The sequence below is a fragment of the Gymnodraco acuticeps genome, unplaced genomic scaffold (assembly GCF_902827175.1).
Source record: "Gymnodraco acuticeps unplaced genomic scaffold, fGymAcu1.1, whole genome shotgun sequence".
Lineage (NCBI taxonomy): Eukaryota > Metazoa > Chordata > Actinopteri > Perciformes > Bathydraconidae > Gymnodraco > Gymnodraco acuticeps.
The window spans coordinates 3,573,233-3,599,577 of NW_022990271.1; the positions used below are offsets into that span (position 1 = coordinate 3,573,233).

The window sequence follows — 26,345 nt, forward strand, 5'->3', positions numbered from 1 at the left end:
TTCTTTCTAATGGGTTGCGAAAGATAGGTAATTATTTAAAATAGCGCTGCAATAATGGTCATTTTACCCAGTTTGCTATGATCCTATCCCGTATACTTTGAAAAAAACACAATAGTTGGATCGCAAAACATGTTTTTTTACTTGACACAGAATCAAACTCTTTCCGGCTCTCTTCTGAAGTGTTCTTTCGTGAGAGAAGGCTTTCTTCTCTCCGGATGTCTGCCTTCTCATTTAATCATGTCAGTCCTAACTGTGACCAGCGGGTTTGTGTGAGAAGCACCATGTTGTGGCAGGTGCAGATGCTTCAATAAACCAACAGAAGACTAATACATCTGATGAAAAGCTTGATAGGAGATTTGATTAAAGGGTTGGTGAGCTGGCAAATCACTGAGGCATGTAAGAGCCAGAAAGCCAACTCAGTGAAAGACAAGGGCCTTGGTGCTGTCAGCCTGGAATTAAACAATAGATTCAAATAGTCTTGCCTACTCCAAATTGATAATCCAGCTGCCAGTGGGTTTCTCATCCACATTGGAGTGGTGCACCGGCAGGGTAGTTAACCAGTAATCAAGTCACATCCGTCATCCAATTCCAAATTCTCCACCTCGCGCTCCCCCCTCCTCCCTCTCCTCTGCCTGACTAACTTGTCCTCGGGTGTTTTCCCGGAGTGATATTTGGAAGTTGGGGAGAGGCTTCACTGATTGCCCTTGATGTGAATCAGATGCATCTGCCTGCTGGTAGCCCATCCTAACTTCTTAGCCATTGGTGTGATGGAGGGGGGAATACAAAAAAGACTCGTGCAACTTTTCTGTTACTCTTTTAGTTTAATACACCTTGTGAGGCCGACAATTGAGCGGCCCGACCAAGCAAGGAGGCAGAGGAAGAACGTCCCAAATATAACCCGGTGTGAGCATTTATTAAATGATCAACACAATGACACACAGCCTCAATCCTGCTGTTGTTTCCCTGAGCACAGCCTGCAGCCACCAGCATCTCACACACACACTCCCCATAACAGAAAAACCCCAGAGCCTAAATGCACAACCCAATCAACCCAACAGGACACAGGTGAGGGGGAAGGAGACAACACAGGGCACCAGGTGCACACAATCAACAGCAACAGACATGGGGAAAGGGGAACACATTTCAAAATAAAATACAATAAACACTACATCAATAAATAGTATAAATTGTATAAAAATGGGCACATACAGTATGCAAGGCCCGAAGCCATCAGTCCACAGTGATGAAGTTACCTTCGTCACACACCTTTATAAATGTATACCTGCTTCATTATAATAGCCAATAGGCCATCTATCTCTATGCGCTGTGGCACTCAGTCTCTTTTTTGAAATCTCTTCTTAAGACTCATCTTTTACCCAATGTTTTTTTCTCTATATACAGATGACATGTTTTGCTAATTTTCAGGTTCATATTTGTATTCTGTGTCTCTCCTGTGACATGTCTCCATGCTTTAATGTTCAAAAAGCTCTTTATTGTTCTCATACTTCCTGTGCTGCAGCACCTCTTTTCACCCTCTGTCTGAAACCAGAGCCCAGTCTGCTCTGATTGGTTAGCTGGCCAGCTCTGTTGTGATTGGCCAACCACTTTAAAATGTCCCGCCCGTTAGCCTTAACATACTATGTGTTGGAGTGCTAGCCAAAATGAGCGCAAGTGTTATAGTGATGTCATGATGTTCCAGAAATAAACAAAGGAGTCCAATGGAGGTGTTTCAGGCAGGGGGGAGGGGAGAAACTTTGGGATTAGAGCTTTGCAGACCCTTTACATGCACAACAACCTATTTATCATACTAGAGGAAAGGGAAAAGCATAGAAGGGCCTCTTTCACTGTAACTATTTAGATAACTTATTTATCATAACACTCTCTAACTTTGTGATTTAAAGATGCTCTATTGATACGGAAATAATAAATAAAACATGAGCAACGTGTTAGTGTGAGAATAAATAATTAATGGAGTGTAAACAATAAGTCAATTAATGGATTAGTTGACCAATGGACAATTGACTTTTAAGATATGAGGATTTGAAGTGAAAGGGAAAATCGTTTGGTCTGTTGGTTACACACAAGAGAGCAGTTTCAATTGTATTATTGGGCTTTTGGAAAACATGATGGTTCTGTCACAATTAGTTTTGACATTGTATAGACCAGACAATTAATTTAGTTGAGAGAAAAGTTGTCATTAAATCCCTTCCTGTTAAACATTTTATAATTTTAAGCTGCAATGAAAATAAGCAACACATGCTACATATTTGTATACGCCAGAAACTGTTATCCTGCTGTCATTACCTCTGCATCACAGGTCAAGCCCAAGGCAAATGCCTACTGGACACACATTTTTCCCAACAGAATGAACATTGTGTTGAGGTTCGCCTAAAGTTCAAATTGAATAGCTGGACGATTGTTTAAATGAGTTGCTATCACGCACACACAGAGGTATTTTAACGAGTGCTTTGTGTCCTCCTGTGGCTGAAATCCTCCATTAAACACTTTCCATCTCTGCTATTACATCACCTGGGGGAGCCTTGCAAATGTAACATCAATTTGAGTTGTTTTTAAGTGCCCTTAAATGTTATTTTATTTGAGTGAAAAGGGCATTATTTTTCAATACTGTCCCTCAAGTGTTTCACTCGTCTTATTCTTGGATTTATACTGTTATAACACTGCAATGCATTATTTAGAAGCTCCAACTAGTGCAGAAAAATGACAGAACAAATGAGTTCAACATGCTAAGGGTTATTAAGATAAATGAACTGCACTGAAAAAGAACACTTATGCATTGACCTAGATCTGTGGGGTTTTTTCTTACATTTTTACAATTGTTCATGTTTGGTCCTTTTGTCACATCGTGCTGTTGCTTTAGCAAATTGAGATTGAAACACTTAGTATTGAGCTTGTAGTGTTAATTTCCCGAGGAATTTGCCTCTGGTGTAAAACAGCTTCCTTCTTGTAGCATTCTCCAAACAAAACAACGGAAACAATGCTGGATTAGAAGTTGTCATGAAATGTCTCAGAGGGAAAAGGTGAGGCTCTTCCATTTGAAAGAAATCCCTTTTTATTGTTCGCAGTAGCAGTGTGCCTTTCATCGTAAAGAAAAAAAACGGAGCTCAACGCAGCTTGATTATAGCGCAACAATTATTGAAGCTGGAAACACAGTGTTACACATCTTTGGAAAGCGAGGTTGGGCGAAAATGCATTAGATATACTCAAATCCAAGATGTAATTTAAGCTGGCAACCGTACGAGGTCCTTGGGATGTTTTCAAAGCTGTAATTTGTGTGATATACAGTAGATCCGTAGATGAGAGATTCTGCCATAGGAATACAGAATGAGTCACATCAACATCATACATCAAGCTGAAGAAAGCACTTAACATATCTGCAATGTTAAATGTATGTAAAATACAGGAGCAGTGTATAGAAAACAAACACGGTGTGAATATATAATTAGCTAGAAAAAAGGGCATGGCTTTGACCTGGATAATTTTAAGTCCAAAGCAGATTTGTTTCTAGCCATGCTAGGTTTCATGTTGTAATGAATATGATTTGGGATTTATATTTTGAATGATAAGACATAAAGGACTGTGATCAGCTCAACTTGAACAGAAAAATGTTTCTCTTTACATATAGCAGGAAGCTGAACGAAAGAGTAATAACTTGGTTTTACAATGAAGAAAATGCTTCATAGAGATGATGATGTATCTGTTAGTGCAGTGGTTCTCAAACTTTTTTCAATAATGTACCCACTTTGAAAAAAAGATTCAGCCAAGTAGCTACCTCGTTCCGGTGCACTCCGGCAGGTCTATAGCACATCGAGATTAAGATTAAACACATTTATTTCACTTGGGAATACACTTAACTATGGGGAACCAGATTTGTGTAAAGTACTGTTCGTGGTAATTTGAAAACAAATGCCGGTGGTGTCGGATACACACGAACACGCACACAGAGCGGAGCTGAGCACACACACACACATCATGCGCCCCGGTGACAGGACATCTCCTTCATAAAACGAGGGGGAATACTCTGGTAGTTCGATGTGTGTATAGGTGTGTGTGGTTAAACGTAGCAGCCTCGATCTCTATTCAGCTGTTCTAATGAAGGGAAACGCAGTGAAGTAAACAGTAAAAGGCACAGCTCTTTGCAGCTGGTGCTGCTCTTCTCAGATTCTGCTGAGTTACACGTTACTGCCTCCAGTGCCCTGTACGACGAAGCCAGTTCAACAGACCCTGGACCTGGATATGTTCGATTTACTTAACTAACCCTAACAAACGCGATGTCGATAAGCGGTCCTACGAAGCTGGTTATCAACTCAGTAAATCAACCAGGGTTTCTCTGTCCGGCTGAGAGCGCGTTCCAGTGAAAGGGACGGGGTTAGCAACATTTGACCAATCACAAACATGGAGACGCGTGCTGACAGCGCAGCGTCATACTTCATGAATGAATAGTGTAAATAGCAAATCCTGCTTCGTAGTACAGGTGCCGCTGAGATTTCATAAAGTGAAGGAGGTTTTCCTTCTATAAAACAGCTGTGGGCAGCAGATCCTGTGAGTCACGGACAGGAATCCCTCAATTTAAATAAAACGAGGCCACGCTTTATTAACTTGTGCGCACGCTTTAGTAACTCGTGCGCACGCTTTAGTAACTCGTGTGCACGAGTTACTAAAGCGTGCGCATGAGAAAGTAAAACGTGGACACGTTTTATTTATTTTTCTCTCTATGAACCCTCCAGGGCTCTGTAGCTACCCTCTGATCAGCGCAAAAACAATTTGTTAAGGAAAAAAATGCCTACATAAAGAGGTACATAGGCCTACAGTGCTGCACCATCATTTATTAAAACAACAACATTGTAACTGAGAAACACTTAAATGCTACATTTAAAATGTTTAAAATCCATAACTAAATTCATGGCAAACCAATTTTAACATTATGCAATAACACTAAGACGATATTAGTTGCATTGAACTGATCTTTTTAATAATTTGTACAATTTAGTGAGAAACATGGGCTTGAGCTTCACTGAGGAACCTTTGTTATTCTCAGAGACAGGAAGGCCACTGCAGTTATTACACTGAAATATGTGTAACTGTTAATATAAAACCCACACTGCTCAAACTTCATTACCTTTCCTAAAATTGGTATATCTATTTATTTATTTATTTTGGGGCATGGGAATAAAGAGAAAAAAATATATGAGCATTTTATGAGCATGGGATTTTGACCCCTCATGCGCTATACTTGCGGCCACAACGCTTATTGTTTAGGTGTCCTTTGATAAGCAGGCAGTCATATAATTAATTAGAACTAGCTAGATCTGACAGATTTGGACATAAACGCGAGTGAAGTCTAACCGGACGCGAGAGAGAGATCAGATCAGCTGCTGCTGACGGAGAACACGCAGCTCTACATGATCACAGCTCCGCCGCTGTGACGGACCGTTGAGTGGAGCAAAATTAAATATACTAAGAGTTAGACCTAACACACTTAGCTAGTTTATCTACTCTGGAACAAGCTAAACTAGTTATAAATATGTGTATTCTTTACTGTCGGGTCACTTATTACAGGTTCAGCGAGCTGCACGAGACTGACGGGCTGTCAGGAGAGGGAGAGGAAAAGAGAGCACCGCATTTATTTTTCCCCATTTTATTATCCAGAATTACTGTAAACCTTTGAATAAAGTAGTTAATCTACTATTAGTAGTTTGTTTAAATGCATTACGTATGTTGTTTTTTTCATTAACATAAAATAAATCTCACGTACCCCCTGCAGTACTCCAACGTACCCCTAGGGGTCCACGTACCCCCATTTGAGAACCACTGTGTTAGTGGATGCATATGTTTCAGGTATTCTTTAATAGCTTTATTTGCTTTATTTTTTGTTTTACCAGCTTAAGTTTTGCAATATATTGTGTATTCTGTTCCATTTGTGGGATTGTTATGTGACAATTGAACCTAGAAATGGTCTAGAAACAGTATTGTTTCGAAGTACAGGCAGAGAATGAAAGTGTTCAATGTCGAGGGAAAGTAATTGCCATCTACTTATGCATAGAAATGCCTGCGAGTAATCATTGAATTATTCATTTAATATGTTAAGTATTTCTATTTCAATGCCTTAAACCTCCCATGGTGGAAGATTACATAACTTAATTGATGAACAAATTAGGAGTATGTGTAAAATGGAGAGTTCTTATATCATTTTAATCACTGCCACTGTAATGTTATATCCGCTGTTCAAACGCAGCCTTCTGGGCAGTTTACATGATTAACCAGAGGTCAAAATGTGCTGTGATCTTTACATCAACTCTCACAAACAGGTCAGAAAATCCATTTCATTTCTGCATGCTCTCAATTTCAACCACATAATAAAATAAAGAATGAGAAATGCAGACTGTATTTTTGCTCATGTGTAAAATCGGTTCATACCAATACAATTTCATCCATCTAAATGATAAAATACTTAAGTTCAAATTGCTTTTCACTTCATTATATTTCAGACACATCAGGCTCTCAGTGTTGGATGGTACTTGTTTCCAAATCATTAATCTTGCATCATATCATTAGATTGGCATTTGAATTCAACTAAATATGAAGACTTTCATTCTTCTGTTAATCATTTTTTCCCCCACAACTTCAAATATTTGTTCAGTCAACTTCAATGTTAAACAAGCTATATTTGTTGCACCTTTCACTGAAAAGAGAAGGTAATCCTCAACAATGGTAGTGTCAGTGCCATAGCAGTACTGAAGTAATACCCAATGACATCTCTTTGTGTGACTCATGCTTTTTTTTTAAATGACTCATAATTGTTGCAAAGAATAGAGTTAGCAACACATGAAAAGAAAAGAAAAACGTTTCCTTTCAAATGGAAACCTGTATTACACAACAGTGTCCATAAGTATAGACATTTCCACATAAAAAATAGCAATATGGGAGATAATAATAGACGTTTGGGGGTGCCCAGAACATAAATTATATATTTGATATAGTCTACACTCAGTTGGATAAGATGCAAGATAAAGGAGTGGTTATTCTTGAATATCTGCAGACAACACTGGCATTGCAATAAGACAAAAGAGTTCCAAAACATAAACTCAAGTTCTACAAGATTGTATTACCTAGAGTTCAAAATAACAAAAAGAACATCATTATAAAATTAACAATATTGTGATTGTCTTTAAGTTTATTGATTTCTTCTCTGACATTTCCAGATTACATTTACGTGCAATAGATGTCCTGGATATGTTGCTTTGACCTTTATTGACAAGGCAAAATTGGCTTTCTCACCACCAATTGTTTTCTTTACGTCCCCCCCTCTAAACAATTAGGTAGGATTTAGTGCCAGACATCCTCTGACATGCATGCAATTAATATCCCCTGCTGTGTGCTATGTTTATACAACAGTCTGTAAACATGACTGACTTTTGTTGCAGATGTTAGCTGGTGGTCATGCTCTGCTAGAGGAATATATTAATTTGCTGATAGGCCTTGGGCTGTCCCCCTTATTAAAACTATTTACGTGCCCTCTCCTAATGGCATAATTAATCCAGCCTGAAATTGGAAGTCCCACATAAACCGCTGTCTGCCTATAATCTGCATGATGGCAAATAAACTGCTTTTATGCTTAGGAGCTGTTGGTTTCTGTGACTGCTGCCTTGTAACATGATATATATTTAACTGTGATCCTACTACCAGGGACATGGCATGGTGTGTTACGATGCGTTACACTGGCACTGCACTTATTGTTTGGAATGTGTTTCCATTTTCAAGTCCAACGATGTTCATGTAATGACTACATCTAACGTTAAGATGTTCTTATAGTTCAAATATAACCATCCAGCCAATAACTTTCTGCTTCCACTGCTTAAATACAAAAAATAATCATAATGAATAACTTGTTTGAATTTCAAGCAATCTGCAAACAAATGAGAGTAAATATTACACTTTTAATTTTGGTTTAATAACTGAAGGGTGACACTATTTTATTTCCCTTTGTGCTGTATTTGTTGATTTTGTTACATTTATTGACAATCAAAAGACACAGCACATATAAAAGGTCTCCAGGTTAGCAATGACTTCAATGTATACCAACAGAGTGTGTTGAAAATACTTAATTGACTTGTCGAATTATGCTTTTTTATTTGGACTAAATTATTTAAAGTGGACCTATTATGCTATATTTGAAAAATATATTGTAGGGCCATACCTATACAAAACATGTCTGTGAAGTGTTTTGCTTAAAATACTAAACAGATCACCCGTTGTAGCCATGCCTCATACTGCTCATACCCCTCTATTGCAGCCCTGTTCCAAAAAGGCTGATTCTGCTTTAAATGGAACAGCTGCTGCTAGCCACGCCCCTTTGTAGCGTCATGCAGATTTCCCCTGCTAAGAGAGTTTTCTACCGGGAGAAACTCAGCTAAACGCTGCGGTGATTAAATGCCATACTGTATATGCTCCCAACCACTTCAAGCATTATTTATGAAACAGTATGGAGCTCAAACCTTTCTCTCTCAGGGTTTACCACAAAGACATTACGTTTCACATATTCTCTCCAGTAGCCTACAGCGTTAGCTCCATGGTTAGCTCTGAGTGTTAGCATGCTTGCTAATCTAAACACAGAGCATATTACTCCCAAAACACGCCACGCATTGTTTCTGATACAGCATATAGCTTGACATGTTCTTTCTTAAGTGTTTACCGCTAGAACAGTGCCATTATATATATAATATATAGAACAACTGTACTCTTAGTGCCTCCTGCAGACATCCTGCTGAATACACAGACACACAGCTGCGAGAGATACGGAGACGATAGGTTGGGACGTGTCACGTGTGCCGGAGACGATAGGTTGGGATGTGTCATGTCGGCCGGATGTCGCCAATGACGTAATAGAAGCGAAAATTCTGGAGGAAAAGAGAGAGGGGTTTTGTTTTCTGACACTTTTGGCCATTGGCGAGCCGTGACTTTTATACCTAGGCCCTCTGACCCCCCCTTCCCTCGAAAAAAAAGAAGAGATATTACGTCTCAACATAGACTTCAGCGGAATATCAAACGGTGGTCCGGGGTGCAAAACGCATCAATGACAGCAACCCCTCTACCACACAAAACAACATCATTTATATAAACACCTATCATGACAGGGCACCCACAGCCAAGTAGCAATTACAAATTAATTAAGTCCGCACGGCGGCCCGCATTGAAAATGACTTAGGCCTACCTTTGATGATCAAATCACTGAAACACAAAGTCCATCCTCCTGTCCTTTTGGATGAAGCACTTGCGGGTCATTCAGCTGATCCTTTGCCACTCCAGTTTATCATTGTAACTACTCGGTTAATAATTTCGCAACGATGTCATCACTATCACTGAAGTGAGCCATCATGAACGAACTTATGCTAATCATAAATCTATCGATCATAAATCTATCGTTTAGATTTATGATTCAAAAATAATAAAAGTAGGATAGACATGTGGATATTATCCGGCTGAACACAACGTGCATTTATCTAACAGGTTCGTTTTCCACAGACCTTATTTCGAGCTATTTTCCAAAATCCTATGGAGAAATCCCGTTGCTTTCTGTCGAGGGAAAACGAGCGAAGCTTACTTCCGGGTTTTAGGACGCGTCACTGCACCACTTGCATAGACCATTATACATCCTACATACTTATTATACATCCATGCATAGACCTCACAGCGGGCGGATCCTGTCAGAAAGTCCGCGAAAATAAAGCCCGCCCATTTAGAGGGAAGATATGATTGGTCAATTGTACTGTCATTTGACATTACTCTCTCGTTGAGTTACTATAGCGGGCTCTCTGTGAATGTAGAGAGGGACCAACCGGGACCAACAAGCTCTCCGGTCTTCACAGTAACTCGCAGAGACAGCATTTAACCCTTCACATTCCAACAGAAACTGAACAGGCAGATTCGAAGGATTTATTTCTTTGGAAATATTATTTTAAATACAATTAAATCAAGTTATTTTGGTACTGTTGTAAAATTAATGAAAAATGTAACAAAAAAATATAAAAAATTATATTTAAAAAAAAAATGTATTTTTTTTAATGTTTTCAAATATTATTTTTTAGAATATCTTAGGGCCTCACAGAGGGCCCTGACGGCTCGCCACTAGCTTTTGGCGCATTTCCACTGCAGCGGGTAGCCCCGTTTAAGCGTCCTTAATCGTCCTCAAGCGGCCAGGCCAGTTTTTGGTGGCCTTTCCATATAGCGTAGCACCGGCTAGCGGGTACTTTTTCCCTCTTTTTCCGGCCCCATAAAATCGTGGTTCAATATCGTGGGGATGATAAAATCCAGTGGGAGCTCGACGGAACAACTCGAAATGTGAAAAAAAAAAAATCCGATCGCCCCGCCTACACTGCGTTGCTACCCCAGGTCCTAAACTGTAATGGAAATGCGCCACGGCCTCGGACGGCTAGCGAGGCAGCCCGAGGCCTGAGCGAGGACGCTTAGGGACGCTTAAACGGGGCTACCCCGCTGCAGTGGAAATGTGCCATTTGTGAGTTCCCTGACTCACCGGGGACACATATTTATGTATAAAAGACATCAAAAAGTGAATTTAGCATAATAGGTCCCCTTTAATATAAACTCCGCAATGTAAGTTTTATATCTGGCTCAGTTTGTTTGTCTGCTTCTCTGTCAGCAGTGTGTCTGTGTGAACACAAATACTAGTCTGATTTTTAGGAAACTTGTTGTGGAGGCTGTCAAAATTGGGCCAATTTACAACCCACCAATATTTGGAGTGGATCTGAAACACTCACCGGATACGCAATTTATGTTTTATTTTCGTTATTGAGGTCTGCAATCTACCATTGCCATTGATGGTACACATGACATCACATGTGGATTGTTCAATTTAGAAGGGTTACATAAATATCTGCTTAAAAAACCATTACTGAGCTATAGACATTTGGTGGAAAATGTGTAGTAACGACAAGTCTCTTTTAGCTAAAAGAGGTGGATGGCCACTATAGCTTTAAATGTTGATAGATTGTTTTTCATCATTGTCTCCAATAATGTTCTTGAAAGCATACAACCAAATAAGAAAGAGTAGCAGAGGCCGTTTTCAGAAAAGCAAATGACATATTCTTGGCTGCACATTTGTTATGTTCATTGGGTTATGTGTATACTGTAGATGACATGTTGAATAAATTACTGATACTGCTCAGATTTCAGCTCTGGGTGAGTTTTAAAATAACTAGTCTGGTGGTGGAGAGGCCTCCAAAGACACGGAGCCCAGGGGAATCCTTTCATTCGTCCTTGCCTGAACCGCTGACTTCATCTTGCACATTTTCCAAAAATAGCTTTGAGAATTAAGATTAGGGAGGGGGGAGACATTAGATTACTCAACACACGGAGCACACGGAGCTCCTCTGTGAGTACTACAGCTAATTGCTTAGCAGATGATGGTGGAGGATATCCTCAATGTCTTTGTATTTAGTTTTACTGGACTCTACAAACGAGGAGCCATTGTTCTGCTATCGACTCTACTTTTATTTTATTATTACCCATTCCCAGTTACAACAGCTCTCTGACAGTTTATTCAAAATGAGCATAATGATGGAACAAAGATGAAACAGGTATAGCAACGCAACCCGTTGGGTACATCCGGCATCACTGTGTGTTGAGATAGATGCGTGCAGAAGGATATTAGTTTAATACCGGCTGCTCTCTATTACTTCAAGCTCCTAATGCTGGTGTGTGGGCGCACAAAAACATTTGCCGACACAGGGTCACAATTTTAACTACTTGTATTGTTTTCTATTCCCATGTCAAACACTATCATAGTCAACAGCGTGTTATGGGTGGTTGCAGTACTAGGCTGTTCAGGAAAAGCTGCAATTATGAGCGTTGTATTTAGAAGCTAGCTCTTGTCAACAATGGAACGTAAGCTCTTGCAGATTTCTCTGTTATGCTATAGCCTTGGATTGCTTTATTAAGCTATTGTTTTGTTGTTCACTGTAGTGTTTTTCTTAAGCCTCAGCAGTTATTTCCCACAATGCAAGGTCAGCCTCATATAACTCAGAACCGGCTGTGACTCCAACAGACATATTTGCCCTCCATAGTCGGATCCAATAAAATATGTCTCGGCATCGGTCTTGGGTAGTTGATGAGTTCTATAAAGACACCAAGTGAGTGATTTCAAACTGCAGATGTCTTAAATTAAATATGTAATCATCTCTTCTCCACTGCTCTGGCCATGTGGTGCTATTTCTGATCATCAGCCTTTTTCTCAGGCATTCTGCTCCTCATTTCTAAACATCTCTGACTAAACAAATTGGGAGGAGGCTGCTAGAACACTGGACTTTTAGAGGTCATGATGTAGTCATGCAGCTGGTACCATTTGTTTTCTGCAATGAGCAGTTTATAGTGGATTTGTTGTAAAAAAAAGTCCATACCTAATCCAACAAGCCTGTGATATCATATATGTGTCTGTGTCAGTGGGCCTCAAATTATAGGTTGCTTTCATTTCACAGATACCCACGGGCCTATTCCATTGGGCAGTGAATAATATGGCAGACAGGGAGGAATCTCTAACCCCATCTTCCCTCGTCATCTTCCTGAACCTGCAATATATTTCCCCGCCAATGCTATAATAATAATAATATATTTTATTTATAAGCGCACTTTTCATTTGCGTAAACAAAACTCAAAGTGCTACAAAATTAAAAATTAAAAAGGGTGAAACAAAACAACAAACAATAAAAAAAAAATAATGGTGGCAAGTCATGTGTGGGATTCAGTATGCCGTATTATTTATTTATTTCCCAGGTGTTGCTATTCTATTAGTGATTTATGTGTTATTGTGTATGATCTATGATCTATGACATGGGGTGTGCAGGCTTTTTGGAAGAGGGCCCAGCCTGAAAGGAAGCCATGGATGCAGAATAAAAAAATGTTGGTACCTTCAGTAGCAAGTGGGGAATGGTAGAGTGTTTCTATAAGTGATTCATGTAAAAGGGAATGAATGTGAGATTTTTGTATTTAGCGAGGAATTATTCCGCTATGTCAAGTGCATACGTAGTGCTTAAAGCTGTTGATGTCATTTGGAGTTTCAGATTACATAAGGAAGTAGGCAGAGAAAATTATTTTGATATTTTGAATTATTTGGAACAATATACTAACAGAGCTGTTTTGTTGTTTGCTTGATTTAAAAAAATGAAACCTTATTTGACTATAACAAACATGTGTTCCAGATAATTATATATATAGGACCTATTTGCAACAAAAAAGAAAAGGAATAATTGCTCGAACTTTGTTTTTTCATTAACGTAATAAGCCAAATCTTCAATGACTAAACAGCAGGATTCACAGTTTGCATGGTTATTTTTAGCCACTCAAAAAAAAAAAATCAACGTTGACTTGAAGCTCAAGTAATAAGGTGTTTACATGTGCAGGGTTTAGCCAAAACAATGGAATCTTTATTGAATGTTATTCTGCCCTCGCAAGAATACTTTTCGGATTGCAGGCTTGGCAGATAGCTTAACACGGAAATAAACACAGAGACAGCAGCTCAGTTTTGGATGTTTACTGATTAAGTTCCATTTTCATTTTCATTTCCATTTTCGTAAAACTGAAATACAAACAAACCCAAAGTCATGAGACATTGTCACATTAAACACTAAATAAACAAAGAAACTAGACTAAAACAAACATTCCAAACAACAGAGTACCTGTTAGCATAAATGCTACAAACATTTCCACTGCTGTTCACAGGCTAAGAAGTTTAGCATCATTCATTGTTCTTCATGTTTGCATATAATCAATTTAAATGTGCAACCAAGTATACACAGACAATATATGTAATGGTACTTACAGACATAAAGACCCTAGGATTTGAGCAAGGATTTTGTTGGCAGGAAACAACCCATGTGCTCCATAGACAGACAGAAACAGGAAACTACGGCAAGCATTTATGGACACAGTGCAAAACCCTTTGCAGGCCCTCTTCTAGGGGCAGCACACTCCCCGCTTGGTATAATGTACCACTAAGTCCCTTTGAGAAGGAGAACAACTTCAGAGACTGGTCTTGAATACACCCTGGGAGAACCTTCTTTAATCACCCGTACTTCCACTTTACGGACCCTGTTGTCTTGACCAGGAAAGGTATTTACTCTAAGTCCAGTAGGCTATTCGTTCCTTTTGACCTGTCCGTCCTTCAGAAGCACAACGTCTCCGATTTGCAAAGATAGGCTTATCTGCTTGCCATTTTCTTCTTGGTTGTAGTGTTGCAAGGTATTCTTGTCGCCAATGTGGGACAGCTCTGGAGGACGGGCAGGAAGGCGGCGACGGGACAGTTCCGGAGGACGGGCAGGAGGGTGGCGTAGGCCGCGATGGGACCCCTCCAGAGTCCGCTGGATCGCCGGAGGTGCAGGAGTACTGGGATCGGGAGACGGTAAGACCCCGGACGAGACAGGTTTCGGAGTAGGCGTGACCATAACCGTTGTCGGCGGGACAGGAGTCGGCGGGACAGTAACCCGTGTCGGAGGGACATGTGTAGGCAGGACAGGACATAGGGTTGGCAGGACCCCCGGCAGGACAGGGTGTTGGAGAGTTGGAGTGTCCACTCGCTCTTTGATGTGCAGATTGTTAATGCAAGGGTCAAAAAGAGATGTACGTCCATTACTCAGCGCGTTTGTCCTGTAGACATTGACGCTGTCTAGTTTGTGGGCTTTTCCAAGACAGACTTCTCCTATTATCACCCAACCTAGGTCGAGGCGTTGAGCATATGGGGCGTTGTGGGGTCCATTGCACAGCTCCCAAACTTTATGTGCCTGTGGTATATCTCGGCCAAGCAGTATGAGAATGTCTGCCGTAGAATCTAGTGCAGGGATCTTGTCCTCAACCCGGTTGAGATGTGTGTAGTGTTTTGCGATCTCAGGCGTGGGAATTTCAGATTTGTCATCTGGGACCATATCACATTCGATTAGAGTGGGAAGTGAAATACACGTTTTGCCATCCAATGCCTCCATTATGTAATTGTTTGCTCGTCGCCCTGAGGTTTCAAAGACTCCTGAACATGTATTCAGTGTATACTGTAGGATGCCGTGTCATCATTAACGTCAAAGAGTTCAAAAAACTTTGTTTTTGCCAAGGACTTATTGCTCTGCTCATCTAGGACAACATACATTTTGACAGCTCTCTCTCTCTCTGGCCTGCTGGATACACTCTGACTAAACACATCTTGGTGCATGATCTTGGCTTTACTTCAGTCCCCCAGATGTCAGTGCATTTTGACGTGACAGCAAAACGAGGAGATTCGTCTTGCTCCCCGCCTTGATATCTTGAGGTTACGGCGGCCCCTGTTGTCCATGGAGCCGGTCCTGGATGTAGTGCAATAGGGTGGCGGTCACTGTTGCACTCTCTGCACTGAACCTTTTTGTCACAGTCTTTGGTTTGGTGGCTGGTTGATGCACAGCACCTAAAGCAAATGTTTGAATCCTTAAGATAGGCTTTTCTCTCATCCAGAGATGTATACCTGAAACCACGGCAATTCCTGAGAGGGTGTGGTTTGTGGTGGAGTGGACATTGCTTATCTGGGTCGACAGCTCTTTTTGCTGCTGAGCTTTCATAGCTGTTATCAAAGTTTGCTGAGACCTCTGTCCTCCTTACAGAGAGTGGCGTTCTCATGTTGGGTTTGAAAGGCTCCTCAGTCTTGCTTATACTCTGACCACCTGTGAGCTGGGCAACGCTTGGATCATTGAGTATCTTGGCTTGGTCACAAACATACTTTGCAAAGATGAAGAATGGTGGATACGATACTCTGTGTGCTTCTTTGTAACGTGATGCTAGAGACCCACTTGTCATGCAGGGAATATGGCAGCTTTTGGACGATGGGAGTGATGCCACGGGATGTGTCTAGGTAGCTCAGACCAGATAGAAATCCATCTGTCTTGGCGGTTTCAAGTTCCAGAAGAATGTCTCCCAACTCCCTCAACTTTTGATTTTCTCTGTTGTTGATTTTTGGGAAATCATCGACTTTTTTGAGGAGTGCATTTTCTATTGCTTCAGGTGACCCATAACAATCTTCCAACCTTTGCCATAGCATATTGACACCTGCTGCCGCCTTATGGATGTGAACCGATCTGATTCTCTTTGCATGTTCAGAGGATTTCGGTCCAAGCCATTTACACAGGAGGTCGAGCTCTTCTCTTGATGACAGGTTCAAGCCCTCTGTGGAACTGAGGAATGATGCTTTCCAGGCCCAATAGTTTTCCGGCTGGTCATCAAACTGTAACAGCCCGGAGCTAACCATTTCCCGACGTATTAAATACTTGGCCAAATCTGCTGTAGCTGATGAATGAGACTCATTGGCTCCGGGTGAAACATCTGCATGTGGCTGAGCAGGTTGCTGAACATGACTGGATGGTCTTGCTGCGTGTGACTGCTCATGATGACTAGATGTTTCTGGATGGACCTTCAGCAGGGCTATATATATATCTGGCTGGCATCTCACTCCTGATTGTGTGCATGTCGAGCAGGTAGTTTAGGAAATCCACCTTCAATGACCCCACGTGGCTATACAGCACCTCTTCCCATGTAGCCTTTAGCTTGCTCACCGTCGTCCATTTCGTGCTGGCGCCCCGGTGTGGTATGGGTTGTTGTGGTTTTGAGTCTTGGTGAGAGTCAGGTGCTGGATTCCCCTTGTACCACTCAGTGTACGCACTCTTTAGGCTTGCACAATCTGGATCTCCATATGCATCCTCAGCAGCTGCTTCGAGAACTTCAGCTTCAGCGATGGCAACTGCAGCAGCACTTTCTAGCCGCAATGTGTTGAGACTAGCTTTAAGCTCAGCTTTCTTTTGAATCATGTCAGCTTCTCTTTGTGCAAAATAGGCTAGGACACGTGCAGCCTCTGCTTTTGCACGAGCTCTAGCTGCCATGGTGTTGACTGAGGACATGCGGCTTGAACGTGAGGTGTTGAAGCATTGTGATCGTGTTTCCCACTCATCCTTGTTGTCTGCCATCATGTAGACTGTAGCTTTGATGACAGAAGAATGCGGTTGTTTCTACTGGTATCCCATCTTCTGTGGCAAATCCTACAGGCGTGGTTGTCTTTTTACTATTCTGCCCTCGCAAGAATACTTTTCGGATTGCAGGCTTGGCAGATAGCTTAACACGGAAATACACCCAGGAGACAGCAGCTCAGTTTTGGATGTTTACTGATTAAGTTCCATTTAATTTCCATTTTAATTTCCATTTTTTAAAACTGAAATACAAACAAACCCAAAGTCATGAGACATTGTCACATTAAACACTAAATAAACAAGAAACTAGGCTAAAACAAACATTCCAAACAACAGAGTACCTGGTTAGCATAAATGCTACTACATTTCCACTGCTGTTCACAGGCTAACAGTTTAGCATCATTCATTGTTCTCATGTTTGCATATAATCAATTTAAATGTGCAACTAAGTATACACAGACAATACATGGAATGGTACTTACAGACATAAAGACTAGTGATGTTACGTATTGCGCCGAGGCTTCGGAGCGTGTGTCGAGTAATCCCCGAAGCTTTTTGTGAAGCCTGTATCGAGGCTTTGTATCGTTTTGTGCCAGTGACGTCACGATGACAAACGAAGCCCTCGCAGCCTGTCGATACCACGTGACTGCTTCACGAAGAGATTCAGATCGGTTGAACCGTTGAACCACAATGCTCATATACCCATGGATGTATAATAAGAACCATATTACCCCTCCTGTACCCGGGCCCGGTGACACGATGGATTCAAGAGAGCTCAGACCCTCACTTATATAGAGGTCGGAACATGTCATATAACCGTATAAATAGATACAAGCATAAATAAATGTAGGAATAAAAACATGAATAAATACAGAAATAAATACAGGAATAAATATGTTCCAGTGTTTTCAGGGAGCTGTAGTGTGTGTGCTGTGGCTCAGCTGGAAAGCAGTTGACTCACGACCGCAGGGTCTCTGGTTCAACGACTGAACAATACGTATTTTTTGTTGTTTATAAAAGCTACAGCTAAATGAGACAATGTAGTTAATAAATGTATTCTTTGATATGGTTTAGCCTTTCTCAGGCTACAACATGGTTAAGTTTATGAAGGAATGCAAATCCCTCTTTGCAATGTTTACCAGCCTCCTTAGGCTTTTCAATCACAATTCACTTCAACTGGAATAAAAACAATATTGTTAACATGAAGATATGATTAATGTCGTTGTTTAGAGTTATTCTAAGCTTTACTCATTGGGAACTCGGTATGAGATAGAGCACACTGTTGAGATGTCCAATCCTGCCTGTTTTACACACTTGACCAACACGGGGTTTGTGTCAAATGAAACCCATGATGAAGCCTCATGAGATGAACCCTTTTGCGAACCAATGGCTGGAAAGCTTCAAAGCTTCATAAGGCTTCATCTCACCATCACTAATAAAGACCCTAGGATTTGAGCAAGGATTTTGTTGGCAGGGAACAAACCCATGTGCTCCATAGACAGACAGAACATGAAACCTACGGCAAGCATTTATGGACACACGAGTGGCAAAACCCAAAACCCTTGCAGGCCCTCTTAAAGGGGCAACACAAATGTATCCTCATGTTTTACATTATATTAAGGGGAACAGTTGGCTTGATCCAAGTAGCACAGTCTTTGACATTACTTGTATAGACTGTGGCCCTGGCCATAGTTTAATTTATCCAGGCATGGTTTCATAAGGAATTGAAAATATTTCCGGCTCCTCAATGGCTGGGCTGGCTGGCCACCACACTCAAATATAAGTCATATTTGAGTGTGGTGCCTGTTGAAGAGTGAAATTAGTTTATTCCTTGCAGCAACCACTGCATTAGCCTACTTGCTAAGAAATGGCCAAAGTAAAATAGGGCAAATAAAGAGTGAGGCATGGCCATTTAATTTATTCACATTCTGATGAAAAACATCTTTAACATTTAAAAAAAAGCATAACATTTCTTATTTCAAATGAAAATTATCTCTTATTTTTACTTCTCCTCCGGCTAACTTCATAACAGAGCAGCAGAGAGTGGCCATTGGATGGGTTATGGATAGTTTTAGAGATAAGATAAGATAGAACTTTATTGATCCCAATTCGGGAAATGTTTGTGTTGCAGCAGCATAAAAAGACATGGCATTGCACAATACAAATTAAAAGACAAGAAATAAACAAGAAAGTAGAAAATACATGTTTAATTTACAAATGAGCAATAACAACATATAAAGCAAGGTATTATATTTACATAAGTATGTGACGGATGGAATATTACACTGAATATATAAATGTAAAATGTACGGTGAAGAGATAAACTATGGAGCAGAGAGTTCTCTGCCAGCCAGAGGGGATTGTGATTTGTTTTCCTGTATCTGTCCTTGTGACAGCATCAACATCAACAGTCGGAAGACTTGTGAGGTCATCAAAATATTCAAGTGTATGAGAATCATTATTATTATAATAGAAATACAGGGCATAGACTCTTATTTATTTGTAGGGGATCGCATTCAGATATACTTGATTGTATACACCTCTCATATCAGTTGTTGCTGCCCTTGATTCAGAAAACAAGGTTGTAAACAATATATTTGTCTGTGTTCTGATTTGTGTACAGAAGTAAGAGATATTATGTGGTATGTTCATATGGATCAATAAAAGGGTTCAAAGGGAAAATTCAGTTGTCAACAATGGATCCAACATAGGCCAAATTGGTTGGGTCTTTTAGCCAAGTGACCTTTTTCCTTTGAGTCTGTTTTCCCTTTACCGACAGGCCCCTTAAACTCCTCTTTTGGTGCCCTGATCTTCCATATTTTCAGAGTTCAGTTATACATGAAAATAACTTCTCTGCAGTGCCAAGAGACAAACAGGATTTGATAAATGTGCCCTGTAGAAGTTCTCTTTAATAATTGGAATATGCGGATATTTAAATTGGAGAAGCAGGATCATACCTCAGGTCACAAGAAATATCTCAGTAAAACGAGCCTTCAATAAATTGGTTGATTGAAAGGAATATAAGTTATTCCTTCTCTTCTATTCTTCCAAAGACTGTGCTGAGTAGATATTAGTTATCTCCCCTATAGCTAGAGCCTTTAGCCTTAAAGATTGTGCTTTCATTCCAGTTTAAACACACCTCTTCCTCCCAAGGGTGCCAATAAAGAGTGAATTATCGTAGCCAGTGTAAGAAATGTTATATTGAAATCTAAATATCTCATTCTCTCAACAGACAAAGCTACGATGGGCTGGAAAAGAAGCTAAAAGAAGTCTTCAGTGAACGGAGCAACATCCTGCATCAGCTCTCCAAGACATCAAAGGAGTTGGACAGCATAAAAGGCAACCTTCAGGTTGTGAATGTAGTGTTTATTTTTCAAAGATACAACCGTTTTAGCCGGCTTTGTCGGCCGTCATTCGGCCGGAGCTTATTTTCCATCCTGTATTTTCAGCCATATAAGGAAACCCATGACTGTTCTCACTTCTGTTTCAATCAATCTGTTATATAGCAACTCGCAGTTATTACAAATTAATGTGCAAATGTTTTTCAATTTGGCGAGCCCACCCATTGTTATGTACGCCATGTATTACTGGAAATGCAGTTACTGAAAATGCAATGCAAGATGGACAATCCGATCAATTAGCAAGTGAACGTTTTCAGCGGCAACACGGCTTATGAGATGGAAGGATAAAACTGAAAAGATTGACAGCACCATCAATTCAGAAAAATGTAAACACTTCCCAATCCAATTTTAAAGCCTTTAACTGTTTGGATCAATACTTTGCTTAAAGGAGAACTACAGTTAATTACAACGTGGGATTTACTTTCAAAGCTCCATCCCTCGATTATATCAGTTATGATAACAATTCACACCAGAGTAATTGCTTCTGGGAACATCACCAAAAATAGATAAAATGTCAGGCAAACAAACATCCATCACAGTTACCCAAACAACTTTTTTGAACATCATATTAGTCCACTCAATTTAAATGTTACGTCTATAAGATAACAAATAAATTGTTTTTACTGTCCGCTTGTTTACAAACCCTTAAATTGGTTCACCATAACCTGTTCATTTTCCAATGAATCTAAAAAATGTAATGTCTTTTTAAAACCAGAATGTAAACAAATCCCTGTCCCCTAGATTGTAATCAACCTTTTCTGATGGATTTATAAAAGAATACAAATGAATGCACCATAATCTAAAAAACAGTTGTTATGCCCACAAACGCCTTTTTACATTTTGAAAATATGCAAAAATGTTTACCCCAGCTCCTACAGAAAGGCTTATTTTCCATAATGTAGGAATATAAATGGGTTAATAACACAGCTTTTAGATGGATGGTAATGAGGATTATTATCCTTATTGCAAAAGGAGATATCCCTTGGTTCCCCCAAATTCTGGTCCTGGACTTTTCATCGAGTAATACCACATTTTATTGGTGAGATTATAATGATGTGAGCATTTCGCATAACATAATTATCACAGTGCCACATACTGCACACACTTCCCAGCAGTCAGTTTAGGTCAACTTCATTATGGCTCCTGGCAATGACAAGAAATGAGAGAAACTCAATTATACATTTACACATTTGAATCATTTATTATCTTTTAGTCCCATTAGTGTATGAAACAATGATGCAAAACATGCCCCCCTCTTGGACATCAAGAGCTTTGATGCCAGATGCCCTGCGTTTCTGCACAGCGCTCTCACAGCTACAGTGTGAGTAATAGTTTCCTCTTCGCAGGATGTCTATGTTTCCACTTTCAGATAATTGTTATAGGCTAATAGAATTGTCTGAAAATCAAGAACCTGATGTACACAATTTGTCCAACATTTATGTGTGTATGCGAGAGATGTCCAATGTGTCTGGGAAAAGCTCATGTAGATAGACTATCATTATCCGCGGGGCAGGCTTTGATGTCTATTCACTCAAGGCTAGCCAGGTTGGCATCCATCTTGGCCCCGAGCCCCAAGCCAGCACACTGGGCAGGACAGAGGTTGGGTTAGATTTGGAATAGTGTGCTCTGGAACAAAGCTTCAGGGGGAAAACATCATCTACATAAAAATAAATCATCAGCTTTTAAAGGGGAATCAAGTCAACAGGGTGAAGCCGTTAGTAGATACGGATAGACCTGATGGAGCAAGTGTTTATTGTTTTTAACGAGTCGCCCATAGGTGGTGGTCAGAAACCCTTTATAATAAAGCTTTGTGTGATGGGGAATTTATTCTTGGCAAATACTGCGAAGCAGTTAGTACAAGATTAGACATTATTATCTATATTTGTATCCTTCCACATACTGTGGGCTCTAGTGACAATTTAGATTATCCTAACATGGGACATTTGCACATAAGTAAAAAAAAAGAAAGGCAGTTTGATAGTTAAAAATATTTTATTGTGTAGCTTTTGAGTCATCTCTTGAAGAAGAACCTTGTAAACTGTATTTTTCACAATGAAACACTAATAATAGAACACTGATGTATGTGAAGAACAGAGACTTATGTGATCCATTTAGTTTTAACATAAACATGTAGGAACTGTAATTTATAGCCATATTCACTTACTATGTAACTTGTTTGTTTGTAGCCTTTATTTAATCAGGTGAAAATCCCATTGAGATCAACTATCTCTTTTTCAAGGGAGACCTGCAGAAGCATTTTACAATGTGTTAAACTGGGCCTATTTTTAATGAGAAATTATATTGGTTTCTTTATGGACGAAATTAATTGAGGCAGAGAGGAGAATAAAACCACACAAAATAATTTGTTTTTTTTAATCTCCTCTTGTCTTTATAAATATATTGTATTCATTTTAGGCCTTAGGGATAAATTATGTTCAACTACAACTTCAATTGAGACTGTGTGCTGGAGATTATTTTCATCCAAACAGTAAAGCTCTTTTTGTGACAGTAAATGACAAAACAATGCTTGTTAAAATAAGAAGCCTGGGCTTTTATCTTTCTTTTGTTGTGGACAATAATGTTGGGGGGAGTAGAAAAGTGGTCATTTAGATCTTGGCTCCATGACAAGAGAGAGAAAGGGATGTTATTTTGCAAATAACATACATGTTTATGCTTTTTTATTATTCGAACTGCACAACTTCAATTATCTGAAGTGAATATACATTCTCTATTGTCAAGAGTTGTTTTCGGTCCCGTTTTTAGACCAGCTCTCATACATAAATGAACATGAATTCAGGGGCTGCTGCGGAGAAGAAACATCTCCTCTGTGACAGGAGGAATCGGGGTTTATGGAAATGTTGTGTTAATTGCATAGATATTCCCTTCAAGCACATTTAAAGAGAAGCGTCCACACTCCCTTAGGAGCCTGGAAATGTCTGTTTGGCTCATAACAAGTAAGAAATATCTTGGAGGGCTTGCTGAGCAATCAGAGACCTGACTAATCCATAATTAGCCATCAGGCAGATGCTTAGACACCTAAAAACCCTAATCTGTGCCTTCGTTAGGATTCTAGGAAGTCTTTCATCCCAACATTAATATAGGCTATTTCGGGTTTGTTTCTTTGTTTTGTTTTTCCAATAAGGGGTGTTTTGCATCAACACCATTTTACATCTGGTTCATCATTCAATAATATTCACCTCAATTACCTTAAGAGTCTGGTGCTTTTGACATTTCGTTTCAGTATTCTACATTTAGGAGTCGCATAATTAACACTGATGCTTTTCCCTGTTGCTTGAGGTTATTTGTAACCTTAAAAACTGTTATATTTTTGAAACATGTATTGCAAGATTCAAGGAATGTTTATAAAGAGTATTTGCTGTCTCTGGCCTTATGGGGTACTTTGAAATAATGTCTTCTTCTGTGCTCTTTCAGTCGCTGAAAAAGGATGACTCAGTGGCCAAAAAGGATGTGCAGAGGATTCTGGAGCTCAGCCACAAACAGAGGTAAAGTGAAGCATCATGGATGACATGAGTTATCAACAGTAACAGGCTGCTCACGCCTGTCATCAAAATGTAGGTTATGCATTTATAATAACCTGAAGCAGTTGTGATTGATAAGATTCCAGCACAATATTAAAGATGGGCACTGCCATAGCTGTTGGGAAAATGACAAATCATTGCTTTAAATACAGTTTTATGTAAGTATCTTACTATAGTTATTACTTATTTAAGCTCGTGAAAACTCTTCAAATCAAGTAACAAATACTTTGAGCACCCCTGGATCGGAAAGTCATAATTCCAGTTATTTTTGCCATCAACGTAACATGAGTATTTTACATGAGAGATGCACTTCTATAGCTTTGGTTGGCATGAAACTCTCCTGGTTAACTCATCAGTACAAAAGATGAACAAATGTGTTAGAAATGTACTAGTTTGTTAATAAAAAAAGAAAGGTAGAAGCCAGGGATTCTTAAAATATTTTTGATAGGCACTTACTGCATCTCCCAAGGTGTATTTCATCAACCAACATCCAATTGCTGAGGAAAAACATTTTTAAAGTCCTTATTGCTAGAATTCTACCTCTGGTCTGGGACCTTAGCTCATGGGAGTTGCAGTATTTGGCGACGTCTGCCAAGTTGAAATGACTGATTCACCATGGGTGGAAAATAAAGAGTTCATATTGGATCACATACTTGTGCAGAGAGAAGCATTAAATAATGTCTGAGTTACTATTATTGATGTTGGTTATTTTAAGGTGTTGCTGTTTGCTTTAACATGGCACTATATAAAGGAGCAGGTGGAGAATGCATAATCTAATCATAAATCCTTCTTGTATATTCGAAAATAATTTGCCGGTCTGCTTTTTTTGAAAAAGCACATCAAATGTCTGTGATGTATTGCTTTATCTTTGTGCGGGCAAGCTGGAAAAGCATTTACCTAAAGTGCTTCACCAGTTAGGATTGTCTGATTAATGCTGTGTGTAATGAGACTTTTAATGATTACGAGTCATTTGTGGCCTTCATGCTCTCTGAAATGTCAGCCTGATTGAAGTCCAACCTTCTGTGTGCAGTATCCTGATAGCCAATCAATAGCCTAGCACCAGTGTACGGCAGGCAGCACTCACATGTCATGAAGCTAAAAACCATAAAGCCGCAGCTTGGCTCGATGCTGCTTAGCTCGATGCTGCTTAGCTAGCAGTTGAGAGCTGCAATTTGTCTTTAAAATGTTATTAATCCAACTTTGGAGTTCAATATCTGCCAAGTGTGATTACTAGCTGACTCAATCACGGTGCATGTAGACAGGTGATTCATTGCAAGTCGTTTATTTTTGACAACCCTTAACAGCTATTTGATTGGTTTTGGTTTCTGAAAATATGTTTACCACAAACTGTAATGCAGCAACACATATTTACAAAAGGACTAGATGCAGACGGCAACAAATAATATTTTAAGGTTTAAAAATAGTAACAAGGAATTCCGCTGTGATTTAACCTGCTGCTTATTTTAAGTATTGTGTTCTATGCTCACTACTCTGCTTTCAAGGTATATTAGTGTTACGATGTGTGAAGCAGGTAGGACCCAAATGCAGATTAACGTGAAAATTCCTTTATTTCAAGGCTATACTAACAAAGACAGAACACAACACTCACCGAGGACAAGCCAAATCACAAGACGAACCAACACAGGAAGAGAACAGACTAAATACAGGGAGGGGTAATCACAAGACGAGAAACAGCCAGGCAGGGGAGGAGAAACACAAGGGCCACAGGTGAACACAATCAGATAACTAGACACACCAGGGAAACTAATGACAAGAGGAAAAACACAGGGAGAAGGACCAGACAATATACACAGAGGAAAACACGACAGGGAGAACAGCAAAACACCCAAAACAAGACATACAAAACGTGACATAACACAATAATCGTAACAATTAGAGTCTCATTTACTGTGCCCTTTTTTGTGAGTTTGGGCAGTTTTGATCTGAATTTGTCCAAGCCTTGGATGCAGGAGATGAGAGAATAAATGAAATTCCGTGGCAGTGGTGGTTGGCTGGTCGCTGTAAAGAAAATTGTTGCTCAGCTGAACTTATGCCAAGAGACAAGTCCATTGGCATGTGAAATCCTAGAGTGTATATAGCTGCAATGCAATGCCACCCTTTCCATACAAACATTGGCCGCTTGACATCAGAAGCAGACTACAAACGCATCATGGACTTTTGAACGTACAGCCATGCATGGAAACAGTAAATCAAATGCTACCTCTAAAATAACTATAGGCTTCCTCGTGGTGTGATTTCTACAAGCGTTTTTGAAACTACTGACCCACAACCCTTGCCCACTTGATTGATAATTTAGTGTGCTTTGCTGTTATCTGTGCATATGAGCATCAAACGATACTGACATACCAAGAATTAAAATTTATGTTAAGTACATAAAGAATGCA

The 26,345-nt window shown here is 39.8% G+C and overlaps 1 protein-coding gene across 1 annotated transcript in view; it reads left to right on the forward strand.

The window, feature by feature from the left end:
* luzp2 (leucine zipper protein 2) overlaps positions 1-26,345 on the forward strand; it is a 192,341-nt gene that overhangs the window by 96,641 nt on the left and 69,355 nt on the right. The window contains exons 2-3 of the mRNA XM_034221347.1: positions 20,233-20,350; positions 23,834-23,904. Of these exons, the coding sequence (XP_034077238.1) occupies positions 20,233-20,350; positions 23,834-23,904 (189 nt within the window). The remainder of the gene's footprint in view (positions 1-20,232; positions 20,351-23,833; positions 23,905-26,345) is intronic.